General features: G+C 43.4%; 1 protein-coding gene across 1 annotated transcript in view; it reads right to left on the bottom strand.

Annotated features, from left to right (window-relative positions):
* SLX4IP (SLX4 interacting protein) overlaps positions 1-26,249 on the bottom strand; it is a 186,987-nt gene that overhangs the window by 57,973 nt on the left and 102,765 nt on the right. The window contains 2 exon segments of the mRNA XM_004461828.5: positions 13,463-13,583; positions 17,568-17,657. Of these exon segments, the coding sequence (XP_004461885.2) occupies positions 13,463-13,583; positions 17,568-17,657 (211 nt within the window).

The raw sequence follows: 26,249 nt of genomic DNA, 5'->3' as shown, positions 1-26,249 counted from the left end.
GTTACTTGTATTTGCTTTATCTGTAAAATTTTGCCCTGACCGATTATATAGTGTAAGGTTAGATGAAGATGGACCAAATGACCACTCATGATTCAGTTATACTGCCCTTGTAGAAGAATAGTAATCTCCAAGGAAAACTGATTACTTGTCATTAGCTAGTTTAACTTATTCAAAAACGCTTATTAGTTTGTTGCACACTAACCTAATGAAATAGTGAAATAAAGGAGGGGTCTCACCTGAAGGCAGATTTCATAGAAATTGGGCCAAATAAGTTCTAAATATTTGGAACTAATAGCTACTTTTTTCCCCCCTAAAGTTAAGGTCATTTAAGAAATTGTTTCCTAGCTTCTAATTTATACCAGGCTAAGAGTTGCTAAAGGTAGGGATCAGGATACAGAGTCGAACATTTTTTTTTCTTTTAGAAATATTTAGTGATTTTACTTTTAGGAGAACTTTGGTTAGCACTTCTATCTTCAGAAAGCTCAGCGTTTCTTTCTGGACACGCTGCTTTTGCTGAGTTGCACAGGCATAGGTGTAATGGGAATAACTGGAAGCAGGGTTGAAAGGAAACCTGTTTGATGAAAGAATAGTATGATAGAAACCCTGACACTTGACATTTTCTCCACTGAAAATGAACCTCAGCTCTTCTTTTCTGCCTGGAAACACACAGCTCTAAAGCATGAGATTGTTTTGTCATTGGGCTTTTGTTGTTGTTTTTTTACCATCCCAGTCTGTCTGTGGAACACTGGCTCTGCTCTCTAATGAGAACAAAGTTAGAAATCTGCTGATAACCTGAAATAATGTAGAAATGAGTTAAAAAATGTGAGGTCAGGGGCTAAAATGATTATTAAATCAACACAAGTTCCTTATATCAGGCTTGTTTACCATTTTCTTCAAATGTGACTTGATTTAGGAGAGCCTTTTATTTTCTTTTGGGGCTATCTTCCTTTCCTAATATATTTTGTAACAGCTTTGTTGAGATACAATTCACCCATTTAAGGTGTACAATTCAGTGGTTTATAATATATTCACAGAGTTGTACAACCACAACCCTAAAAAGCCCCAAACCCTTTAGCAGTCACCTTCCATTTCCCCCCAAGGTCCCCCTGCCCTAGGCAATCACTAATTAACTTTCTGTCACTATAGATTTGCCTATTCTGGGCATTTCATATAAATGGAATTGTACAATATGTGGTCTTTTGTGTCTGGCTTCCCAAATATGGTTTTATTCCATGTGGAGTGAGAGAATTTTCTCATCTTGAGAACTGTTATTGCTGTGAAAGGAAGTAGTTGGCAAAACCAGTAGATTTGAGGAGGGAGGATCAGACGCCTACCTAATCGGTTTCTAGCCAAATCTTATGCTGAATACTTTTTCCTCACGGTCAATCTCCATGAGATACTACCACTTAGAATATTGGCGCTAGTCTCTGGAATGGGCATTTAAATCTTTGCCTGCCCAGTCCAGAAGGCCTTGCTAAAAATAATGCTTAATAATTTGAGGGATAATTGGTATGCAGTTTTCACAGTGTATCTAACTTTGCTAGCAGCTGGTATACCTTGGGCCTGGTGAGCTTCCAATTAAAAATTTTTTTTTTCCTCCATTGAATTTCTGTTCTCTTTTTCAAGTATGTACTATAGGATTGAAGGTGACATGGGTGCATTGTACAACTGCTAAATGGAGTACAGAATTTTATTTATAGTACTACGAATTCAGTACTGTGAATACCATTACTACCATTACTAGGGAAGTCCAAAAATCCAGACATGAATTAGTTAAGCCTGCAGTTAACTATGATTTCAGTAACATTGAGAAGTGCGTACTATTCAAAGTTTTCTGTAACAGAAAAAATATCCAGGGAAACAGCACAATACTATGGGCTAGTGGTCCAACCAACAAGAATGCAGAGTGGGTCACTGGAGGCTATTATGATTTGCAACTTCCTAACAACTGTTTCCTAAGCCATGTGGCTGATTTTTTTGGGGGGTGGGGTGAGGGGTGGGCATGACAGCATCTTCCTGGTTGTATGTGGCCTGTATCCATGATGTTCTGAAGTCTTGAGTATCACAGGTTTATGGTTGCACTTTCATTTCTTAAGCAGACAGAAAAACAGTCCCTGCAATTCTGGCAATGTCCACAGCAGGTGACAGTAACAAATGGAAACACTACCTTTCAAAGCTTAGGGATTTTGTTTTCTTTCCATTTATTGCAATAAGTGGCTAGAGAAGTCACTCCAGTTTTTGAGAAAGCAAAGTGTCATTGCTGTTTTATCACACTTTTGGTAAAAAGTATAAAACTTGACATTTCACAAATTCCCAGTCCTGGAAAAATAATTTCTGTTGAAATCACGGCACATACACTGGAGGGCTTCTACGCATTTGCTTTCATTAATGTCCTTTCAAGTTTTTTGTGTGTGGATGAAAGGCTAGAAAATGTCTCAAACAAGTATATTATGGGAAGAAATGTAAATAACAAACAAAGCTATTTAAACACGTGTAAAAAGAAAACACATGCTCCACTATGCTCTCTAACAAAGCTAGGGGAACGCACTTCTGTCTGTAAAGGGCTGTGAAGAGAAAAAATGATGTCTGAAAGGGAAGAGCACCTAACAGAATGGCAGGTAAATGAAAGTGTGTGGGGCTGTTTCATTCCTTATAAGACCGCATGGTGACAGCTTCTTCCTCTTTTGTCCTCTAGGGTTAACTGTGAAAGTCAGAAAACCATCCACATCACTGTTTGTGGCCTCGGTGCAGTCCCACGCCTAAGTTTTGGTGTGTACAGCAGCGATGTGGGAGAGCCGACTCACAGATAGAGTGGTCACTAAGGTGGCATTATTTACCAAGGGCCCATGCTTTTGCAGTGGTTGCAGCCATGGGATGTACTGTGTGTGAGTGTGTTTGCTAACATGTAAGAAAGGCCTGTCTTAAAGGGAACTATAAGAATGGTGTTTTAAGAACCAGATTTCATTGTCCTCTAAAAATGCCTGAACATTTATATGAAGGAAGGGCTGGGCTCAAAGGGAAAAGTGTTTCACTTCCAAAATTTATTTTAAATAGGAAAAGGCCCTGAATTCAATGGGCTGGGAAAATAAATACAAACCAAAACAAACACTGCAGATACAAATTTGCACTTGGGGAGACACCAGGGAGAAGGGCTCACAATCAAGCTTGTGTCTGGAGAGCAAAGAGAAAAGCTTTCTTTGGCAGGTACCACTCATCGGGTGTTGGGGAAAGGAAGGGAGCATTTCTCAGACAGAAGGAAGAATAGGAAGAGCTTGCTTATTTTGGCGATTCTCTCCTTTTTCTTTCTCTCCTCTTGTTGTGCGAACACCCACTGATTTCCTAACATGGTGGTGATGTGCCCACCAGAGAATGTGGCGTGGGTGTCAAGAGAAGACGCCTGGTAATTCAGTCTTCAGCATTCACACGAGATCCCTCGGATGCAGCCAAAGAGCAAGCAGACAGCTACATGCTTTAGCCAGAGATTTAAGCTAAGATTTTGGAGGGGTGTTCAGCCTACAAGAAAAGCCAAAGAAGAAAGCCACTGCAGACAGAAACCACAGTGCCCAGGAAAACTGAACTTATTTTATGGCAGTTTCCAAAGGCCTGGGTTTCATAGATGTTAATGGCAAGAAAAGCTTACACAGAATTGAATAAAAGGCAGTAAAAGAATTTACTATTACTCATCACAAACAGAAGCGCAGTGACCTCTATTCAGACAATGCAGAGGGAAAGGTTTGGAGCTGGAAGCCAAACTCTGTCGCTTTCCATCTCGTCATCAGAGTAGGGGACAGAAAAGCTAAGATAAAGGTAGCCACATGGTTGAAGCAGAACACTGCTCCTAGATTCCAAACAGTTTATGTATTTTTAAGATGTATTTATTTTTTATTTCTCTCCCCTTCACCTCCCCTCCCCATTGTCTGCTCAGTGTCCATTCGCTGTGTGTTCCTTTGTGTCTGCCTGTATTCTTGGTAGCACTGGGAATCTGTGTCTCTTTTTGCTGCATCATCCTGCTGCATCAGCTCTCCACGTGTGCAGCACCTCTCCTGGGCAGGCTGCACTTCTTTTACACATGGCGGCTCTCCTTGTGGGGTGCACTCCTTGCACGTGGAGCTTCCCTATGTGGGGGACACACCTGCGTGGCACAGCACTCACTGTGCGCGGGAGCACTGCACATGGGTCAGGAAGCCCTCGGTTTGAACCCTGGACCTCCCATATGGTAGGCGGATGCTCCATCAGTTGAGCCACATCCACTTCCCCAGGCAGTTAATTTAAAGACAGCTTTGCCTTCATGATTAGAGGGGAATTTTATTAAAAGAGTAAAGTTAAAGTGAAAGCACATGCACCCGTGCACACACACACACATGACATCCTCTGGATTGGGAACGGAAGCAGTGGAGACCAGCTGCATATTCACACTGCCTCTGACGCTCACTGGGACCTTGGGCAAGTTACGTGAATCCGAGCCTGGGTCTCATCTTCAGAGCAAGGGCTGGGAATGCCGGCAAGCAAGGGCTGCCCCCAGGCCTTACCACCGGGCTGGCACCCAACAGGTTGAGAAAATACTGCAGCTCACTCTTACATGGGGCAGGACATGGTTCTGGCTTTCTGAAAACCAAACAAGAAAGCCTGCTCATTAATTGATAACTCACAGACCGCTTGTGCCCCTGCCCTCTGTTGAGGAGGCAGGCGGTGCTGCAATGAAAGCATGCTGCTGCAAAGCCGTGGCCAACACACACAGGGCTGGTGAGTCATAAATACAATTCGCTCCTTTAGTTCCTCCAGCACTTGTCCTCTTCCTGAGCAAAGGCCCAGAGGCGAAGAGCGTGGTGTTCTGCAGGCTGCAAGCTGATCGGGGTGGAGTGCCAGGCTGCTCAGTAACCATGAGGTCTCTCCCAGAGGTGTCAGGCCAGAGTCATCCAGAACCAAGGATCCCCTCCCCCTTGGGATCTTCCAAATCTCAACTTCCCACAGGTCTAGCTGGACTGCAGCCAAAGTCTCTGCATACCAACCAGGTGCCTTGCCCAGCATGCTCCCCAACAGCCAGACTGCTTGCTGCCTAAAACCCCACAAAGTGCTTTCATGCATACCCCCCAAAAAGGGTGATGAGTGGGGGAAACAGGGTCCTTCAGCTGGGACTCAGCTACACAGTACATCTAGCCACACCACGGTCAAGCAGGCCTTGCTACAGGATGCTGGGTGGGTAGAGGATCTGGATGTGTGCTGATATATGTAGGAATGCCAGTCTGTGCCAAGTGGTTCCCTTGTGCTCCCTGGGACCCTTTGCACAATGGCATGGAGCCCAGTGTGGGAAGCACACCATGACCAAGGCTGTTCCTGAGTTGGCAAGCCCCTTGGGGGTGAGGGACAACCCTCAGGGAGTGAGTGATTCAGGGAGGGCTAATGAGCAGGAATGGCGCCCAAGAGTGGGTGGGGCGGCTGATGCCTGGGTGGCCTAAAGTCTGCAGTCAGCCCAAGCTTTGGCCCACTGGGGAGTCATAACCCAATGGCAACCTTGATGGGAACCCTATCAGACTAGTTCAACTCGGAAGTATCTGGCCGTGGTTAACTGATTATGACCTTAACTCGATAAGAGGAAAAGCATACTTAGGCCCTTATTAAACTGTACAATAGAAAAAAAAATCTACACCTGGTGAACAAGGGCCTAATTAGGGCACCTGGCAGGGGAGACACAGCTGGCAGCCAGTTTCCAGACTGGAATCAGAACACAGACCCTACAGTGCCTTGAGAACACCAGGCCCCTCGAATAACAAGCACGATATACAGCTCTTCCCTTGGGACTTGCAGCTGTTTACTAGGGTACCTGCACACTGAGCAAATGGACACACCCAGAACATATGAGGATTACTGGACATCGGCTCTGAGATAAAGCTAACCTTTGGGTTCTTGGGTACCATGGTGACTGATCATGAGGGTGATAAATAGAAATTTGACCTAAATTTTATCTTATGAAGGCCCAGAAGGTCTGTAAAAATCTCCTCTAGGTGCCTTCTCAGTTGCTGAGTATATAACTGAGATAGATTTACTCTGCAAATGACAGAATCTACACTTGAACCCTACGTCTCATGACATGAGTTCTATTGCCATAAGGTAGGGCCAGATGGAAGTCTCCACATTCTCTCTCCCCATTAAAATTGTAAGCCAAAAGCAGCATTCAACCCTACAGAATTAAAGAGACTATGCCACCACCAAAAACCTGAAATAGCCAAGAGTAATTATTCATATAGACTTTTTACTTAACTGGCCTGTTTGGCCTAATTAGAAGATAGATGGTCTTAGAAAACGATGGTAGATTAATGTAAGTTTAACTAGGCAGATTCCTGCCAGAGGTGGTCTCTCAACTGGAGCTCTACAGCACCTGGCATCAGCTCTTCAGAGCCAGGAAAGTTGTTTTATTCTATCTCAATGAGGAGAGACTTAGAAGCAGGGTTCTATTCACTGGTGGGATAGCTATCATTGTTTTTCTGTCACTGCTCTGTTGGCACTCTGTTTCAGAGGCACTTGCAGCCCACAGCAACTGAATGTTTCTCAGAAATTTGGGTTTCTCGAACCGATATAATATAAATGACCTGAAAGTGTGATCACTTCAGTGAACAGTTGACCACCAGATAAAAATGTGTGCCTGGTGGTGCAGTTCCTATGGAAACCAGTAAGCAGTTCCTCAAATAGTTAAACATAGAATTATCACAGGACCGAGCAATGCCCTGCCCAGGTATATACCCCAAAGAACTGAAAGCTGGGATTCAAACAGATCACTGTACACCAGCATTCACAGCAGCATTATTCAGAGTAGCCAAAAGATGGCAATGACTCCAGTATCCATTGACAGATGAATGGATAGAAGAAAAAAAAAAAGGAATGAAATTCTGATACACACTACGACATGGATGAACCTTGAAACATTACGCTAAAGGAAATAAGCCAGATACATAAGGATAAATATCATAGGATTCTGTTTACATGGAATACCTAGAACAGGCAAATACACAGACATAGAAAATAGATTAGATGTTACTGGAGGGCTGGGAGAAAGGGATAGTGAGGAGGTAGATACTGCTTCATGGGTAAAGAGTTTTTATTTAGGATAAAAAAAGTTTTGTTAACAGATGGTGGTGATGGTTGCACAACATTGTGAATGTAATGCCACTGAATTGTACATTTAAAATGGTTAAAATGGCTAATTTTCTGTTACAGATATTTTACATTTTTAAAAAATTTGTTCCTTGTTTACAGACGGCTCTGCCCAACAGGGTGGTCCGAAGTGAGTGATTGCAAAGTCATAACCTCATGCCAGATGGAGACAGAAAATCTATCTGGTGGGCAGAATGTCCGGTGGGCATATTTTGGGACCTCTTGGTGTGTAAGGGGAGAGAACCTGTGATGTAAATATATATTGATTCACCAGCAGTGACTAACGGTTTAAAGAAATAGAGACGCAGAAGGCCTGGGGAGAAGGACTTCTGAGGAAAAGTTATGTGAAGTGAGAGAATACATGGAACTTACATGAATGTTCTCTGAAAGGCCCCATTATGGAGAAGTTCTTGTACTGGGGCAGACAAGATGGACACTGGCCAGCCTCTGTCCCCAGCTGCCAAAGCACCCGCCCGAAGGGCTCAAGACAAAGTAGCCATGGTGGCAAGGATGAACAATACACTTAATGCTTCATGTATATATGTGTATAGTAACTCATTTGTTTGGCTTTCTGATTCCATTATTTTATTTAGGGAATGTTGGTATAGGTTAACTTCCAAATTAGTTGCTAAGTTACCCGTTACAAATACAGGCTGTGAATGAACTAGAAATCCTGGACTTGGCGCTAGGATTTGATGAGACTTGGGTTATTATTTTTTGAGGAGATGGTAAGCATACTTCCTCTGTAGTGGAGAGCATTATGCTGTTAGGCTATAGTAGCATGCTACTATTATTTGGAAGTTCATGGAAGAAGGAAGCCAAGGGGATATGGCTAGTGGATTATTTGTAACTTGCACACAACCACTGAAATTTTCTAAACATCCTCCCTACATTTTGTTAAGTTCCCACATTTTTTAAGTCCCACCTTCCCTAAAAGTCAAAGATGTTGCAGCTCTGACATACTTGCCACTTGGGTAGAGGCATGAGGTCAAGTTTTCTCATGTGGAGGATTCAGACAGAACAGCACAGGCTGTGGTCTTGAGACAGGGAGTCCATTTTCTGCAGCTGGCGGCAGAGGCTGAGCCTGGGCACAGCTTCTGACACCAGCCCTGGCTCTGTTGGTCCCAGGTGGCAGGGGAGATCACCCTTGTACCCAAACCATCCCCCTGGTGAGGTGGAGCCACCCTGTCTGTGAGAGCCTGTAAGCTACCTGATATCCTTAGTCAACTTCTCTCTCTAGAAAGCCAGACCCATTCTGGCTCATCTCAATGAAGGATATTAAGCAACTAAGGTTCTTGGCCAATGGAGGGCACTAAACTGGGGACTATCAAATTTTTGCTTTCAAAAGGCCACCCTGAAAAAGTAAAAATTATTTTTTAAAAAAAGGTCATTTTGGCAAGAAGAAGTATGAATGCATAAAAAGGAAAATCAGGAGGCGGTGGCAGTAACTCAAGATCTGATTAAGGGCCTGGCGGTGGACTTGGCCCAGTGGTTAGGGCGTCCGTCTCCCACATGGGAGGTACGCGGTTCAAACCCCGGGCCTCCCTGACCCGTGTGGAGCTGGCCCATGTGCACTGCTGATGCGCGCAAGGAGTCCCCTGCCACGCAGGGGTGTCCCCCACGGAGGGCAGCCCCACGTGCAAGGAGTGCACCCCATAAGGAGAGCTGCCCAGAGCAAAAGAAAGTGCAGCCTGCCCCAGAATGGTGCCACACACACGGAGAGCTGACACAACAAGATGATGCAACAAAAAGAAACACAGATTCCTGTGCCGCTGACAACAACAGACGCGGACAAAGACGCAGCAAATAGACACAGAGAACAGACAACTGGGGTCGGGGGGGAGTGGAGAGAAATAAATAAATAAATCTTTAAAAAAAAAAAGGGAAGGGCCTCAATCAAGGGAGTGACAACAGGAAAAAGAGAAAAAAAATTAAGGAAAAAGAGAAAAATTAAGAAGCACTCCAATACAAAGGTGAACAATGGTTGTTAGTGGAGGAGTATAAAACAATAAACACAAAAGCAGAAAAACTAATGAAATTCAAGCATAAAGAATATTTTTTTGGTTTCTGGGCCTGTCAGACCAACAAAAATTAAAATCACCAGGAATACCCAATATTGGCAAGCAAAGGGAGAAAATATTAATGAGGTAGAATTGACAGGAAGTGATGGGTGAGCCTTTAAAAAAACTTTCTTACATCGCCTCATCGTTAGTTTTCCTGAATCTACAGAAATAACATTGCAGGTGACTCTAAAAGAATGAGGTTATGAACAAACATCTGTGCTAAATGGTCACTGTTTGAGCCTGTGGATATTCTTTGTTCCTTTATGCCACATGATTAAGGAACTGGCCTCAAAGTCATTTTTGTCATTTTTTAATAAAGAAGAAACAGAGCCTAAAGAATATTACTACTTGAGAGCAGGCAGCTGTAACAGCCACAGTCTAGATGGCAGCCCAGCCAGGATCACTGAGGAAGCCTGCACGTCCTGCAGACCTGGATGAGCAAGAGACACAGCAAGCTAGAGAAGATACCCCATTTACACAGGAGCGCAAACAGTCCAGTTCGCTCATATGAAACCACCAGGGTGGGAGCAGTTCTCCCTGCTTTGGGGAAACATGAGACATGGGGCCAAGTTCTAACAGGAAACAGCCAAGGCCTCATGGCCAGTGGCTTTGAAATTGCTTTTGAAAAAGGCATTTTGGTAAGACTGTGGGAGCAGTATACAACAGGCAGTTAGATAAGGAAAAAGTAAACGTGTGTGCTGGGTCTCCACGGTTAGTGATGCTATTAATAAATTTACGATGACGGTACATCGTTCCATGTGTCTGTCTTGTCCCTTAGCATTAGCATGGCCTAGAGTATGACGAGCCTCGGTCACCTGTGAACAGCAATCTTGTGGTAGAGCTAAAGGAATCAGGCTCTTACCTCTAGGAAATGGACAGGTCAGGCTGAGGTTAAGCATGCAGAACCAGAAGCATAGTTACCTGCTTGTACTCTACAGTTAGGCAACAAGGTAATTTGGAGAAGAAGAGAGTCTCTGGGGGTACAGGGTCAATCTTTTCCACCAAAGGTGAGAGAGAAAGGCAGATAAACTGATAATAAGATAATTATAATAAATGTGACAAATGTTATAAAATGTTAAGTGCTAAACAATGCAGGAGAATAGAGGAGAGGAAACCGAGGAAGACTTCACAGAAGTAACACTTGAGTTGATCTTGAAAGTTAAGTAGGCATTTGCCAGATAGAGGAGAAACCTGTAACCATAAAGGCACAGAGGTATAGAGAATGTAAGTTTGTGGGAATCAGGAAAGCGAGTACTAGGAGGAGACAAGGTAGGACAGGTAAATTATGGCAGGCTTTGACCTTACAAAGAAAGGAACACGTAACCATTTGTGTAATTAACCACCCACACAAATAAGTATTAAGTACCTACAGGATGCCTGGAATGGTGCTACAAGCAAGAGATACAAGAGAGAACAAAAGAGGGAGAACTTCTCCTAGGGTGGCTTACTTACAGATTTGTGGAAAGTCAGATATGAATCAAACAGTATAAGTGAAAATTCAGGAGGCTCCTGGGCCTGCACAAAGGAATGAGCCAAGTGGATAAGCTTCCCTGAGGAAGCTGAAGGAAGCACAGGCAAGGACTAGTATTCCAACATGGGCAAGGCCCCAAGATGAGCCAAAGAATGGAGCTTGGGTGAAAATAAATTTAGAGCTGTGGCTGGAACAAGAAAAAAGGAAAATGCAATACAAGATGAGGCTGGAGACACAGCTACACCAAGAGTCTTGGCCTTCATCCTGGGGACCTTGGGGAGACCCTGAAGGACTTTAAGCAGAGACAGACAAGATTGGACCTGTGACGTTAAAGGATCGCACTAACTGAAGTATGGAAAGGAGGTCAGGCATTGGCCAGAGTAGAGGCAAGGAAGTCAGTGAAGGGGCTGTTGCAGTTGACCTGACGTCCAGGTGAAGTGGGAGCATGGCTTGGCTGGTGGCTGGAGGATGGGCTTCAGTGTGAATATTAAACAACATGCTTGGTTTCAAGGCCAAGTGCTTTCAACAGAAAGAATGAGGAATGAAAAGGAAGAAGGTGAGGGGAAATGGTGTTCTCACACCATGCATACGCTCAAAGAGGGCTATTTCGCACAAAGTTTTTTCCAAAGAGTGAACAGCACAACGTTGAATTAGCATCGTCGGGTTCCTCTGGCAATCAACCCCACTACCACATTACTTAACTTTCTACAAGGAACATAGTCCCACCAGTGGTCACAGGAGGCACCGTGGATGATGTGCTCCTTGTTTACAGCCATACAGTTAAATAAAACAAGTAAAAAGCAAATGGCAAATTGGGGAAAAAAAGCATTTGCAGCCTACTGACCACACAAAGCATCAATACCCTTAAGAAGCTCTTGCAAAAACCAATAAAAATACTAACACTCAGGGGAGCGGGTGTGGTGCAGTGGTTTAAGTGCCTGGTTCCCATGTATGAGGTCCCAGTTCGATCCCTGATACCTCCAAAAAATAACAAAACACATTCAAACAAATACTATAAAGAAATTGAAGTGTACAAATAAAGTAAAGTATCAGGATGTTCACTGTACCATTGTTCATAACGGTGAAAATATTAGATGCACTCAAAATGTCCCCCTAGAGTATGGACATTTAGTAGAATACTATGCAGTTTACTCAAAACAGTGAGTCATGTGTATAGACAGATTTGTATAATATATTAGGCATGTGTAGATGGATTTGTATAATATAATATATAGTGGAAAAATAGGTTATTACATATCTATGCATATCACGGTACTTTTTCTGTTTAAAAATAAACCTCCTCCACACATGAGCCCAAGAAAAGCTTTGATTTCCATCTCTGAGCTAGAACTGTGTTCTCTAGCTGTGAAAGAAGCTGGGGACATTGAGTATTTTGCTTTCTTCACTGAGTAGTGAAGGAAAGCAAGAGAAGGGGTAGTTGAGAATCAGGACTAACTAAGCCAATCTATTGTAGCCACACCACAGAGGGAGGTCTTGGAACCTTGCTCTGTCCCTTTTACTAGCCAAGTGTGCCGAGGTACAAGGGATACAAGGCTCTATAGCTTTTCTCAAGATTTATAACTCTATTGAGCTAAAAACCAGAAGGCATCATCTTCCACAATATTGTCTGTACTGAAATTTTTATTTGCTCATGGCTTTCAGGTTGCGTAAAATCAATCTGCTGCCTCCTTATCAGCTGGCCCAGGTGACTGCTTCGGATCAAATATGCTTTCAAAGGAGGGCACTTATACTCTTTTTTCCCCCCAAGAGGTGAACAACCCCATGGTGCATTAGCATAATCTGGCGCCCACTGTCATTTGAGGGTAACACAGGGTTGGCTGTAGGTGTACCACAAAGAATGCTATGAATGCTGACTCAAAGTGAACTTAAAAGAATTAAAAGCATAACAATGACAAAGTGGAGAAAAGACCGGGCCAGGAGTCAGGAGAGCTACTGGACCACGTTCCGCTATTGCCCCCAAGAACCCTTTCATTTGGCCTATGACCGATCGCATACATTAGCACTGGGCTACGTACGGGGGGAGAGGGGAATGAGAGGGAAAGAAGCCAAATAAACAATAATCTCTGTCCTCAAGATGACTATTTTTTTGGGGGGGCAAGCCACTTAACCTTGCTGACCCTCAGTTTCTTTACCTATAAATCTAAGATGTGACCATTTTCAAAGCATTATTAGGAAATAGAGCAGGATTTTCAATCTTGGTATCCTGGACATTTGGGCTGGATAATTTGGGGGGAGGGAAAAAAGCAGGGAGCGGGGGGCTGTCCTGGACATTGTTGGATGCTCAGCAGCATCCCTGGCTTCTACCCCCCTAAGTGCCAGTAGCATGCCCCCCAACTATGAAAACCAAATCTGTCTCCAGATATTGCTAAATGTCCCTTGGAGGGCAAAACTGGATCCAGTTAGAACCACTGAAATAAGGTGGCATATGGGAAAGCATTTTAAAAGTATAAACCCCACATCACTTTAAGTCAGAATTAACACAAATCCATTTGTAAAACTGTAGGGAGAAATCCTTTAAAGAACTTATGGTTTTCTTAGGAATGTTTAACTTCATATTTTCCTATGATTTGCCTACCATTAAAAGCCCTTCAGGGCTTTTTAATTAATTTTCTTTACCCAAATAAAGTAGCTTCATTAAACCAAATTTTTTAAATGTATCACTATACTAACACAACAGCCAGAGTCAAACATAATTACCATTTCTAACAAAGCAGAAATTTTACTTTCTTTGTCAAAATCAAAAATGCTCTGTGCCTACCTTTTAAGGACAAGGGACTGGATCTTGTGAACTCTGTATTTGACTGCCTGCGGTGTTTACAAACTTCCAAGTGCTCCTTAACTCTTGAATCAATGGTTTCTTTTAGCAGTAAACAGACTTCCTAAAGTAAATAAAAAATTGGATATAACATCTTAATTTAATGCAATGCCAAAAAATCAACATAGTACATATTAAAAAGTCAACACTGGACATTTACTTTTGTTTGCTTTTTAATTTAGCTATGAGTGTGGAAAGGAATGTCATATATGCTCATGGATATCACTGCAGATTTACTGAGGTTTCTTCGAAGCCATGATGTTGGCTCACTGTGATCTAAGAAATTTATTTCACTTCTCTCTGCCTCAGTTTCATAGTTCTAAAAGGAAGACAAAAACAAATTACTTACTTCAACATAAAAATGAGCATGGCCAGGTGATCAAATCAGCGAGGTAGAGAAATGTGTTTATATAAATACCAGGTAACTGTTGCACTGTGACAAAAGTGAGAAGTCAAATGTAGCCAGCATGGCTTGGTAGCAGGGCCCCAATGAAAGCCCACTGTGGCCAGCCAGGGACCGTGGGCGAGGGGAGGGCCAGGTATGCCTGAGCACAGACTCAAACTCAGGTGCGGGCAGCCCCCACCCCAGCCCAGCCAGGGAGGGGGCGGTGCCCTGTGTTTCAGCAGACAATGTCCCCAGATCTTCCAATTTTAAGAGAGTAAACAGAAACAATGGTTTTCACATAGAAACCTCCAATCCATTTTTCAAACATGGTTCAAGAAACTTCTTCAACTGAAACACCATTATTCATTATTTTCTGGCCTCAGGTTTACAAATCTACTCCAGAAGGAATGGCACTGAACACTGGGATAAACAGAGAACCCGAAATCAGTCATCTGATTTCCTTGCACACGTTTGTTCATGATTCTGTATATGCCCATTTGCTTTTGTTAAAACTGTGCTAGATTTGCCCACAGATGGTGAAAAGAAGTGAACTTCCATATTTCTCTAGAGTAAATTAATATTAGGCAACAGAAAATGTGGTTTTAATTCAATTTCAACATACCATATCACTAGCAAATTTCTGGATCTACAGTTTTCTATTTGTGCTATTTACAAAAAGAAAAACAAAACTTTAAAAGCCCAACCACACAATGGAAAGACATCCTGTCCATTTTGGCTACACTACCGGAAAAAGGTAACATAATGTAAGAAGATGGGGCAAAATGCACAGAAATCTAAACTTTTTCATTTAGATTAATACCTGATGCCTAAGAACTGATAATTCTGGTTTAATTCCCAAGATTCTGTAGAAGGCTCAGTGTTGCCAAGGTCACCCCAAACCTGTTTCACTGGTTTCTTAAAATGCCATCTCAAGTTGATCTCTTAGAATCTTCATAAATTAAATGGGAACAAAGTTTTAAGCTGCTTCTAAGGGCATTACAGTCAAACTTCTCTTTTGCTGTAAACGCTCAGACTCATCAAACAGTATAGATGCCTGTTGATTTACTTCATTAATATGAATTTCTAGATAAATGCCAACACTGGTCTCCTCTCACCTACTTCTCATTTTGAACCCAAAGACGCAGGCCCTGTGGACTGCAGAGCTCTCCATTTACAGCCGAGGGTTTTGGCATTGCTCACCCGACAGAAAAGCAGCCATGCCTCATACTGTTGTTTTAACAATTAAAGAAATTTGCCTCACATGCAGGGTTCAACTATGACTGAGCTAGAAAATATGTGAAAGACATCCATGGCAACAAGGATTGTTAAAAATTGTCCATAAAAGCCCTAAAAGGCTAGAACTAAAAACAGCATGACAGAAACAAAGCCAAGGCCCATGCATATACATTTTCTCCCTACAGTTGTGGGGATTTTCTTCGATTACTTGAGTCTGACCAATGAAAGGTAGACCACGTACAACATGGTCCAGAGAGCACAGCAACTGGCTGCACTGCCTACTGCAGCATTAGCCTCAGAATCAATACAAGAGAAGGAAAAACAAAAGACAACAACAAAAAACTCCCAACCAAATTTGAGGTGCAGAGGAGAACAAGAAGTTAAAATCAATTATTAATGAGAAACGTGAGAAAGAGAAACACACAGCATCTCTTGGATAACAAGGGCTCGCTTATGTATGCTTCTTCCCATTTACAAACTTGAGTTCAACTGTTTGGTACAAAGACTACTTGTGCCAGGCTCAAAGTAAACATATATTTAATGCATGTAATTAGTTCGTTTTTCTCAAAGGAACTCGATATTCTCAGACTTTCACTACGTAAAGTGATTGTTAAAATGCAATCAAATTGGCAGCTCAAGAGATTCCAACCATGCACTGAGATGCTGAATGTAAGCCAGTGACATCCATTAGCTCCTCTCCTTTCTTACTTGTGCACTGCAGAAATTCTCCCAGAGCAACTGCAGTATCAGTGAACACATTTCAAGGAATAGCTTAAAATAGAAACAGCAAACACTGTTTTGCTTTAAGAGGCAAGCCTGGCTTGCTGGCCTGACGTGCATCTCTGCCAGCAGCTGCTGCAGCTGAGCCCAGCAGGTTCCATCCTGCATTTCATCTTTATCTTTGCTAAGTCAGATCCTGCTGCCCCGAGGCAGGTACTAGGTAGAGAAGTGCAGCTGTGTGTCCCTGGAAAAACCTAGCCTCACACCTGGGCTAAGGGGTGATTCACAAACACAACTTTATTCTAAAGCCTTCCAAGTCAACTGTCTCTTGGGCAAAACTAACTAAATGTCAACAAGAAAACTGTAAGGCTGAGGTGGTAAAGCTGGAGAGAATGGGTCTAGAGTAGGAGACTCAAGAACACTGTTAATATGAGTCAAGTGACAGGGTTTTTGGGTGACCTCCCCTCAATATATATTCGTCACTTTGGGGAAGTGAAGGAAGTGTTTTGAATCACGGCACACACGATTGGAACGGAATAACAAAGAGGTACATAGGAATTGGCGATGCTGGCCTGCTAAACGTTAAGCCCTGGAGGTGACAGTCCACAGTCACTTATCTGAATGAGAAACCCCGTCAAAATGAATCTGTGTCTTCCTCTCCCAGCTTCAATCCCATGGTATCTTTTGCAAAATTCTGATAGCAAAGTCATAATTTCAACTGAAAATATATTACCTTGAATACTTTCTTTTGGGGGGGAGGGTTGTTTTCCTTATGACTCTAAAAGATGACTGAAATAAAACTATCACAGGACAGTTGTTTTGTTTTTTGCTACTCTTACCAGTTGCTTCTCCATATGATACCTTTTAATAAAATGTTCCATTTGTAGCTCTAGAAAAAGGACCATGGCAAATGAATATCATAGATGAAAAGTTACAGGACAATTCAGTAGAAGCCACTGTCTCCCCAGCCCTGTACTTTAGTAAGCAGGGATCTGCAGAAGGAAGCCAGGGACATGCTGGCCTGGGTGTCCCTGGAGCAGCTGCCACAGCAGCACCTGGACGGGATCCCATGGAGCCAGAGCAGATGCAGGTGGCCTCTGGTCTAAGCCTCCTCTGGCCTGCAGGGAGGCTGAGGCCCAGAGGGCAGATCTCACACTCTGTCACTCTGCCCTAGAGTTTCTAACTGGTGTAGAAAGAAGGGATATGGGCAAGCACACGTCTCTTCTCGAACGTGTTGTCAAAGGCTCCTAATAATAAAAGGATAGTGGGGAAGATGAAAGTGCAGAGGGGAGGACTTAAGGCAGGTGGAGAGCTCAGCCTTGTGTTAACCTGCACACCTGCCCCAGGTGCTTACCCCTCCCTTCATGACCAGTCAGGTCAAATCCCTGCTTACCTAGAAGAGCTGCTTTAAAGTTGTCTTTTTTTTTTTTTTTTTAATATAGAACACCCCTCCCTCAGAAACAAAGGAGTAGGAAATTTCTGATTTAAGTAGCACATGAAATTTCTGGAGGAGGCCATTTCTGAGGGGAAAAATGGGTGTCAGTCTAAGGGAAGGGCTACCATTGGGAATACAAATGCTTGTTTTTCAAGGGTAAATACCACTCATAGTACTTTTTCCCACCCATAATAAAAACAAAAGCTGTACAGAGCTAGTATTTCTTCCAGCAGTGGCTACTTGCAATGAAATGGTGAAACAGTTTGGTTTACCTCTTTCTTCTGTTCAGAAAACCAGCTGGTATCTTTGTTCAAACCTTGAGGTAATACGTGAAGATCCACCAGGACAGCAAAATTCCCACACTGAAAGACATGAGTGGCAGAGTTGGTGCCCGAGCGGCTCACGCCCAGCAAACAGAAGAGAGACCCTCACAAATCCCTGTGTGGCTGCTAATGACAGAACAGCAACGAAGTTCATTACTAAACAGAAATATGAAAATGGGACGGGGCTATGGTTGTAACTACTACTCCTTTTCACAAGTTTAACTTGATAGTCGGCACCCTAAGGAGAAATACAACTTTAATCAGGATGTAAAAGGCAAAATACCTCTGGGGCACACCTCAAAGGGGGAAGCCCGGCAGCCAGAGGCAACTGGAAGACTTGCAAACACTGAGAGAAGTTAAGGAGCTCAGGCCAGGGTGGGCTCCAGAAAAGAATTAGTACTTGGTCAGCCAGGGGAATTCTTTCTTCTAGGTAGGAAAAAACAGATATAAGCTATTGCAAATGTAGACAGACGAAATAATGGAAAGTGAAGCAAGAAAGAATGACAAAGAACCAAGGAGGAGAAGGTAGAAGCTGGATGAGGATGCTCAAGACTAAGGAAGTTTCATTAAAATATGCTACAACATGTACAGAGCCCACCTTTTTTCTCACTCCATAGGCCACTGCTTTCCAGCACTTCTCTATAGACAGGCTGTTCAGCAGGCAAGCTAACAGCCAAATGTGGCTACTGAGCACCTGCAATGTGGCCAGTGCCTGGGAAAATAAATTTCTAATTTTATTTAACTTAAATTTATTTTAATATAATGTAATTTTAATTATTTTTATATGATTTAAATATCCATGTGGTTAGTGGCTACAGAGGACAGCTATGGACCCTATAAAAAGGTGCAGCTTTGCAAATCCTCACACCTTATAAAGTAATTTCTGAGCATCTCAAAATAACTCTAGACAAATTAATCTCGAAAGGAATAGACTAAGCCTGAAGGCCATGGATGGTCTCAGGGGCCCAGGGGGGTAGTTCACAGACGACAGGGAAAAGTAAATTCTGCACCTCTTTGGCTGAACAGACCTTTTTGTTTTAAATTCTATGTTATCATTCACTGGAGAAAAGGAAGTATTTTCAACAAATAGTGCCAGAACACTGGATATCCACATGGGGGAAAAAAAAAGAAACTTGACCCCTACCTGACACCATACTCAAATTAATTTGAGATGAATCCTACACCTAAATATAAAAGTCAAAACTATCTTCCCTATCCCTTAGACAGGACCCAGAAAATACTAACGATAGAAGAAAGAGTTATTAAATTGGACTTTGTTAAATCTAAAACTTCTGCTCATCAAAAAATACCACTAATAAAATGAATATGTATGCCACAGATGGGGAGAAAATATGCATAATATATATATCTGACATAAAGGTCTGCATCTAAAATATGTAAAGAACTCCTACAAGTCACTATAAAAAACAATACCCTAAACATAAAAAGACCCTTCACAATTAAGATACACAAAGAGCTAACAGCTAATGTGTTCGACATCATTAGTTAGGGGGCAAATGCAAATTAAAAGCACTAGGAGGGGAGCGGGTGTACACAGTGGTTGAGCACCTGCTTCCCATGCATGAGAACCTGGGTTCAATCCCTGGTATCTCCTAATAAAACCCCACCAGCAAAACACTAAGAGCTATACCTACCACCCACCAGGATAACTGAAATGAAAGGGACTACACCAAATGTTGGCAATGATGTGGAGAAACCGAACTCTTGCACATTGTTACTGGAAAAGTAAAATGGCTCAACCATTTTGGCAAACAATTTGGCAGTTTCCAATAAACATAATTTACCCACTGACCCAGCAATTCCACCTCCAGGTATTTACCCAAGAAAGAAGAAAGCATACATGCACACAAAGACTTGTATGCAAAAGTTCACAGCAGCTCTAGTCATAAAAGCCCAAAATAAAATCAACCCCAGGACCATCAAGAGAAGAGTAAAGGCCTTGTCAGGCTGAGCACTTTGACCCACTATTCTGCCGTTTAGGGTGTTATAACCAGTATTTTATTTTAATGAAAGAGAACCAAAAAGAATACTGGAATGGACTAGAAAATATCGTGCCTCACAGTAAGGCCAAGGATTGTTCTGTGAAACTTATGTATAAATGTCCTGAATCATGATGCAAAACCTAGTTCTTACTGTGGGTTGTGGTCAAAAACGTTTGAAAACCAAAATCAAGTATATTGTTATTTTTAAAGTTTCTTCACAACTGTTGATTATATATTTAACCTTCAAGGAGTATGCTGCCACCAGGTGGAGGTCACATGCCACAACTACATGATCTTAGCCAGGAGTTATTAACCTTTTGTGTGCCATGGACCTCTAGCCAGCTGTGAAAAGCTGATGAAACCTACCCAGAATACATATATTCTCCCTCTTTTGTTTGCTCATTGTTTTTACTCACCATTTGCGCTCCCGCTTGTTTTCTCTTTAGGAGGTACCTGGAACTAAACTGGGAGTGGAAGGCGGGTTTGTTGTTGTTGTTTTAAGATTTATTTCTCCCCACCCCCTTGTTGTTTGCACTTGCTGTGTTAGGAGGTACTGGAAACCAAACCCGGGACCTCCGTTGTGGGAAAGAGGTACTTAATCACTTGAGCCACCTCCAGTTCTCTCCTTTGTTCTGTCTTTCATGATGTTTTTCTTCTTGTGTCTCTTGTTGTGCCTGCTTGCTGCACCTGCTTATCATGCCAGCTCTCTGTCTTCTTTAGGAGGCACTAGGAACTGAACCAGGGACCTCCCATGTGGTAGGTGGGAGCTCAATTGCTCGAGCCACATCTGCTTCCCTTGCTTGGTGTTTTTGCTTAGTTTGTCTCTCTTTTTTAGGAGGTACCAGAAAAAGAACCCAGGACCTCCCATGTGGAAAGTAGGCACCCAACTGCTTGAGCCACATCCACACCATATATATGTATGTATGTATTTTTTTTAAAGATTTATTTATTTCTCCCCACTCCATTATTGTTTTTCACTTGCTATGTCTGTTCATCTTCCTTGTTTTTAGGAGGCACTGGGAGTCAAACCCAGGACCTCCGATGTGGGAGAGAAGAACTTAATCATTTGAGACACCTCCGCTCCCTGCTTTGTTGTGTCTCTCATTATGTTCCTCCCCACATCTCTTGTTGCATCAGCTCACTGCTCCTGCTTGTCACATCTACTTGCTGTCTTTTTTAGGCGGCAGTGGGAACCTTTGCTCCCTGCTTTGTTGTGTCTCTTCTTATGTTTTTTCTTCTTGTATCTCTTGTTGTGTCAGCTTGCCATGCCTGCCCATTGCACCAACTCGCTATCTTCTTTAGGAGGCTCCGGGATCCAAATCACAGACCTCCCGTGTGATAGGCGGGAGCCCAGTCACCTGAGCAACATCCGCTTCCCCCTGTATTTTTTAACTGCATAAAATAAAACACATGATTGGAAAGAAAACCAATTATTTTAAAGTATAGTAATCAAAATAGTTTTAAAAGAAAGTCATGATATGGTTGTATATACTTGTTTATTAAGGCACTGGATCTCGTTAAATAGAGGGAGATCTAATAATCACTGTAAATCTAAAACAGTGATGGCATTTTCAGATCTCTAAAACAACTATAATATGAAAAGATCTGTGATTTCTAATATTGACAAATATTACTGTTATGGTTGTATCCTACATTCATAAGATAAGGAAAATTAAATTTGTTAGAACTTGGTCAAAATAAAGATGCAGCTTCTTCCCCCAAGTCCTGGGCAGCCCCTGGAAGGCCGAGAGCCTTCCGAGCAGGCAGGTGTTCACGTGCCTCTTCCTGGGGATTCCTGGCTCTTCAGGCTGAACCACCTTCCCTGTTATCTCTTTTTCAGTAAGAGAAATCATTTTGAAGAATAATAGTGATGCTTGAATAACTTGAACTGAGACTATGCAATGGTAACTCTCCAAAAAGTAAATAGGAAGGTTCCATTTGGTATTTCCTCACCATTTTGTTACTTTGAACACTCTTACTTAGTCTAATTTTGTTTATAAACAGATGGATTATCATCTTTTTATAATAAACAAATCAAAGAATCTTCCTCTGGCAATCAAACTTTCCCGGGGTTTCTGGCCCCCATGCGGCCCTCCCCCACAGGGGCTCTCCCTGGCTGTGCTCAGGAGTCCAGCGTGGGTTCTCTCAAACTCCCCATCTAGCAGAGGGAGGCTGCCTTTCCAAAGTTCCCTGCTCTCAGAGCTGTGCTTCTTTTCTCATGAGTAAACAGAAGTGAAAAAAAAAACACAAAACCTTACCACTGAAAGCAGCACACCCTTCACGCTCCTCCTCCTTAATTAGGAGGAGGTTATTTCCACTCTCAGAAGATAAGACTTTCCAGCTCTCTCCAGAGAGGAGCAACACAGTAACTCCCACTTCTTTCTTAGGCCAGAGCTGGTCATTTTACCCAGGTCAAGTTCTCTCTCTCACAGCCCAAATGCAACTAGAAAAAGCTTCCCAGGCAATGCTCTGGCTGTGAGTCAACAGTCCAGGGTTCCGGGTCCAGCTTCAACCCCCTCCACCCAGGGGTTTCGGCCAAAAACCTGGGAGTCACCCTAACTCCTCCCTTTCTCTAACCCTCCGCAACCCATTAGTCACCACATCATGTACATCTTACTTCTTAAGGCGCTCTCAAGTAAGCCCACCCCTGCCCCACTGCACACGCCATCTCCCATGTGGACAACTGCAGGCACTCGCAGCAGTCTCTCGGGAGAACCCGTGTCGCCACTACCAGAGCCATCTCTGCGGTACAAACCGGATCCCTCCACTCCTGCCTTAGGCGGGCAGGCAGGCACAGCTCCCAGGAGAACACACAGGCCTCGGATCAGCCCTGCCTGGCCCTGCGTCACCCACTGCAGTCTGCAATGCTGTTTTCACCCTTTGCTTAGGATACACCCTTGCTGCTCTCATGCTTGGTGAACTCCTCTGCATACTCAAAACCTAGCAGGCATAAGACTGACTCTGGGAAGCATTTCTGAACAGCTTGTCATTCCCTCCTCTAAACGAGGCAACTTCTTCACAGGCTGCATTCATTGTTGCATTTATTTGAGAATTTAACGATGGGTGCACAAAAAGGCCTCCCATGCTAGACAGCTCCTTGTGGAGAGAGGCTGTGTACCTCAGTCAATTTGCATTGCCGGCGGTGACCACAGTGCCAGCTCAGTCAATACCTCCCTTTAATGAAAGAACGAGTGAAGTAACAAATGAGCTCTGAGATGTAGGCTAACCGGTACCCGTCAGTTCCCTGAACTGGGGCAAGGAAGCTCCCATGCAGCCAGGGCACTGCACAAAATGACTTCCCTTATTCCTTATTCCAGGGTGGCAAGAACTCTCTCCTCACTAGTCACAGCCAGTCATTTTTTATACTATGAAAAGGGGGAGTCAAGGATCCTAGGTTACCTCCCTGCAAACTGATGTGCTGATCACTTCCTGCCCACTAAGCATGTGGGTTATTTCTCCTCTCTTTCCTAGGAGTTCCAAAACCTGCAAACTACCTGAAGGTATTTCTCAAATCTACAGAGGTGGAGCCCTTGTCTTCTAGTTTTACACAATGGTAAAATAAAGGTGAAAATGGTACATTCCTCATACACATATTCATCTCAAGATCAGGTTCAGAAGGCTGAGAACTTCGCAAACACAAAAGACTAAGCACAGAGTCCATACGATGCAAATGAATCCTTGCTGAGGATAACTCAACCACTCCTGATACTAAATCCAGAAGGATATTTCTCCCAAAGAGCTTCATGAAAGACATTGCCTTTTAAGTCTTTCATCTGCCTGGAGTATTCATTTTACTAAAATGTTTTAGGAAAAATATTTACTATTTTCATGTTAAGACAAACTGCAAATGGTATGGCCTGAAACAAAAATATGTGAGTTTTAAAGAAAAACTGGAGATTAAAAAAATTCAGTGCCATTCTCAGAGTGCCTAGGGTTCAGGCATTAATCTCCACCAATAACCTGGGAGGAAGCACAACTATTATTCGTATGTCACAGGTAGGGAGGTAGAACTGGAGATTACATAGGTACTTAGTGACAGACCTGGCAACCCAATCCAAGTCTGGAGGACTCCAAAGCCCACTGCCACCAATTTCTTTAAAGAAATCTACCCTGTGGGAGGCCTCTCAGAACCTCACTTCCAGGCCCATGTGGTGACACATTTAGGCTGCCTAGCCTGGAACTCACTGCCCTTCGCTTGGGAGTGATGGCAGCTGTGTTTGCTATAAAAATTTCACCACCTTAGCTCCAGGTGACTGATGCAACGATCCTGAGCTGGGCCACTTGGATCCCTTCCCTGGGCAGGCTGATTCTGTGCTTGAACAGAGGTAACACGAGCTCAGCTATGGAAACTGCCACGGTGGGGTACCATGTTGAAACAAGGGTACAGGAAAACAGTGAAAGCCCACTGTTTCCATCTCTCCAATAAATTCCACTTTTTTGGGAAACGGATGTGGCTCAACCAGTTGGGCTCCCATCTACCATACAGGAGGTCCAGGGTTCGCAGCCCAGGGTCTCCTGGTGAGGGCAAACTGGCCCACACATTGAGCTGGCCCATGCAGGGAATGTCACCCCGTGCAGAAGAGCTGCGCTGCATGGGAATGCCATCCCACACAAGAAAGCTACCCCCCACAGGAGTGCCGGCAGACACAAAGAGCTGGTGCAGCAAGATGATGCAATGAGACACAGAGGAGAGAAAATAAGAAGATATAGCAGAACAGGGAGCTAAGGTGGCACAAGAGAGTAATTGCCTCTCTCCCACTCTGGAAGGTCCCAGGATCAGTTCCCAGAGCCACCTAATGAGAATACAAGCAGACACAGAAGAACACAAAGTGAATGGACACAGAGAAAAGACAACAGGGTAAACGGAGGGAAGAAATTTTTTAAAAATTCCATTTTTTCACATATGCTCATTTGAACATACATGCAAAGGAACCAAAGAAAATCAAGTGATACTAGTAAAGACCGAGATCAGGATTTGAACTCAGACCAAACTATTAACCACTATAACCTTAAAACAGACTTCTCACTGTGCTGGGATCGCCCACTTCTCCCACAAGACATCTCAGGGTTCAAGTTCCCTCTCTGCTTTTATTTTTATTTTTTTAAGATTATTTATTTATTTATTTATTTATTTAATCCCCCCCCTCCCCCCTCCCCCGTTGTCTGTTCTCTGTGTCTATTTTGCTGCGTCTTGTTGTCTTGTTTCTTTGTCCGCTTCTGTTGTCTTCAGCGGCACGGGAAGTGTGTGTGGCGCCATTCCTGGGCAGGCTGCTCTTTCTTTCGCGCTGGGTGGCTCTCCTTATGGGAGGCACTCCTTGCGCGTGGGGCTCTCCTACGCGGAGGACACCCCTGCGTGGCAGGGCACTCCTTGCGCGCTTCAGCACTGCACATGGGCCAGCTCCACACGGGTCAAGGAGGCCCGGGGTTTGAACGCAGACCTCCCATGTGGTAGACGGACGCCCTAACCACTGGGCCAAGTCCGTTTCCCCCCTCTCTGCTTTTAGAGGTGGAAAGAACTAAGAAGTCCTAACCTAAAAGACAGTCCTCCAAAATACTTAACTCCCCAGAAAAACCACCATTTGAAGGCAGTAAAATATATGCTGTGTTCCCCAGCAAGCACCAGAAATGCAAGTATTCCATGGTGTCAATTAAAAGGGGGACCTTAGGGCTAAGAGTTGGGCTGTGGGCAGGATTGACATCTTACGAAACCCAGGACTGTACCAAGGACATCTGCCTAAAGAGGGGCCACCCCATTTCAGCTAAAAGACTATCGAAGGCAAGGGTTCTTAATCAGGGGTCCATGGACAGATTTCAGGGGGTTCATAAGTTTGAACTGAAAAACAATCAACTTATCGTCTTTATTTCCTCTAACCTCTAACTGAAATCTAGCATTTCCATTACTTATGAATGTATGCAATAAATAAATTACAGTAGTATTCATTTCACCTGAGTGGCAAAGGGGTCCATGGAACAAAAAAGGTTAAGAACCCCTGTTCTAAGGGATTACTCTTGACCAAAGGGCAAGATTCTTCTTGGAAAGAAAAGTTAGGAAAGTAGATATGGCCCAAGTGGCTGGGCTCCTGCCTACCACATGGGAGGTCTGCAGTTTGGTTCCCAGTGCCTCCTAAAGAAGACAGTGAGCTGGCGTGAAAGGCAGGCGTGGCAAGCTGACACAAGAGACACAAGAATAAAAACATAATGAGAGACACAACAAAGCAGGGGGTAGAGGTTCCCGGTGCCTCCTGAAAGAGGATGAGCAGGACAGGGAGCTAGCATGATGGGCAGGCACAGCAAGCTGACACAACACAATGATGCAACAAGAGACACAAGAGGAAAAACATAATGACAGATACAACAAAGCAGGGAACAGAGGTAGCTTAAGCGATTAGGTACCTCCCTCCCACATCAGAGGTCCCAGGTTAGGTTCCCAGTGCCTCCTAAAGAAATAAAAGAAGATGAACAGACACAGCAATACAAACAACAAAGGGGTGGGGAGAGATAAATAAATAAAAGAAATCTTTAGAAAAAGAAAGGAAGAAAGAAGAGTTAACATAACACAAAGGTTATGACTGGGCAGATCTAGGTCCCAAAGTTACAGCCCATCTAGTGTAGCTGCAATAATTTCCAT

Source organism: Dasypus novemcinctus, chromosome 24, assembly GCF_030445035.2.
Source record: "Dasypus novemcinctus isolate mDasNov1 chromosome 24, mDasNov1.1.hap2, whole genome shotgun sequence".
Classification (NCBI taxonomy): Eukaryota; Metazoa; Chordata; class Mammalia; order Cingulata; family Dasypodidae; genus Dasypus; species Dasypus novemcinctus.
This window is presented reverse-complemented; position numbering and strand designations above follow the sequence as displayed.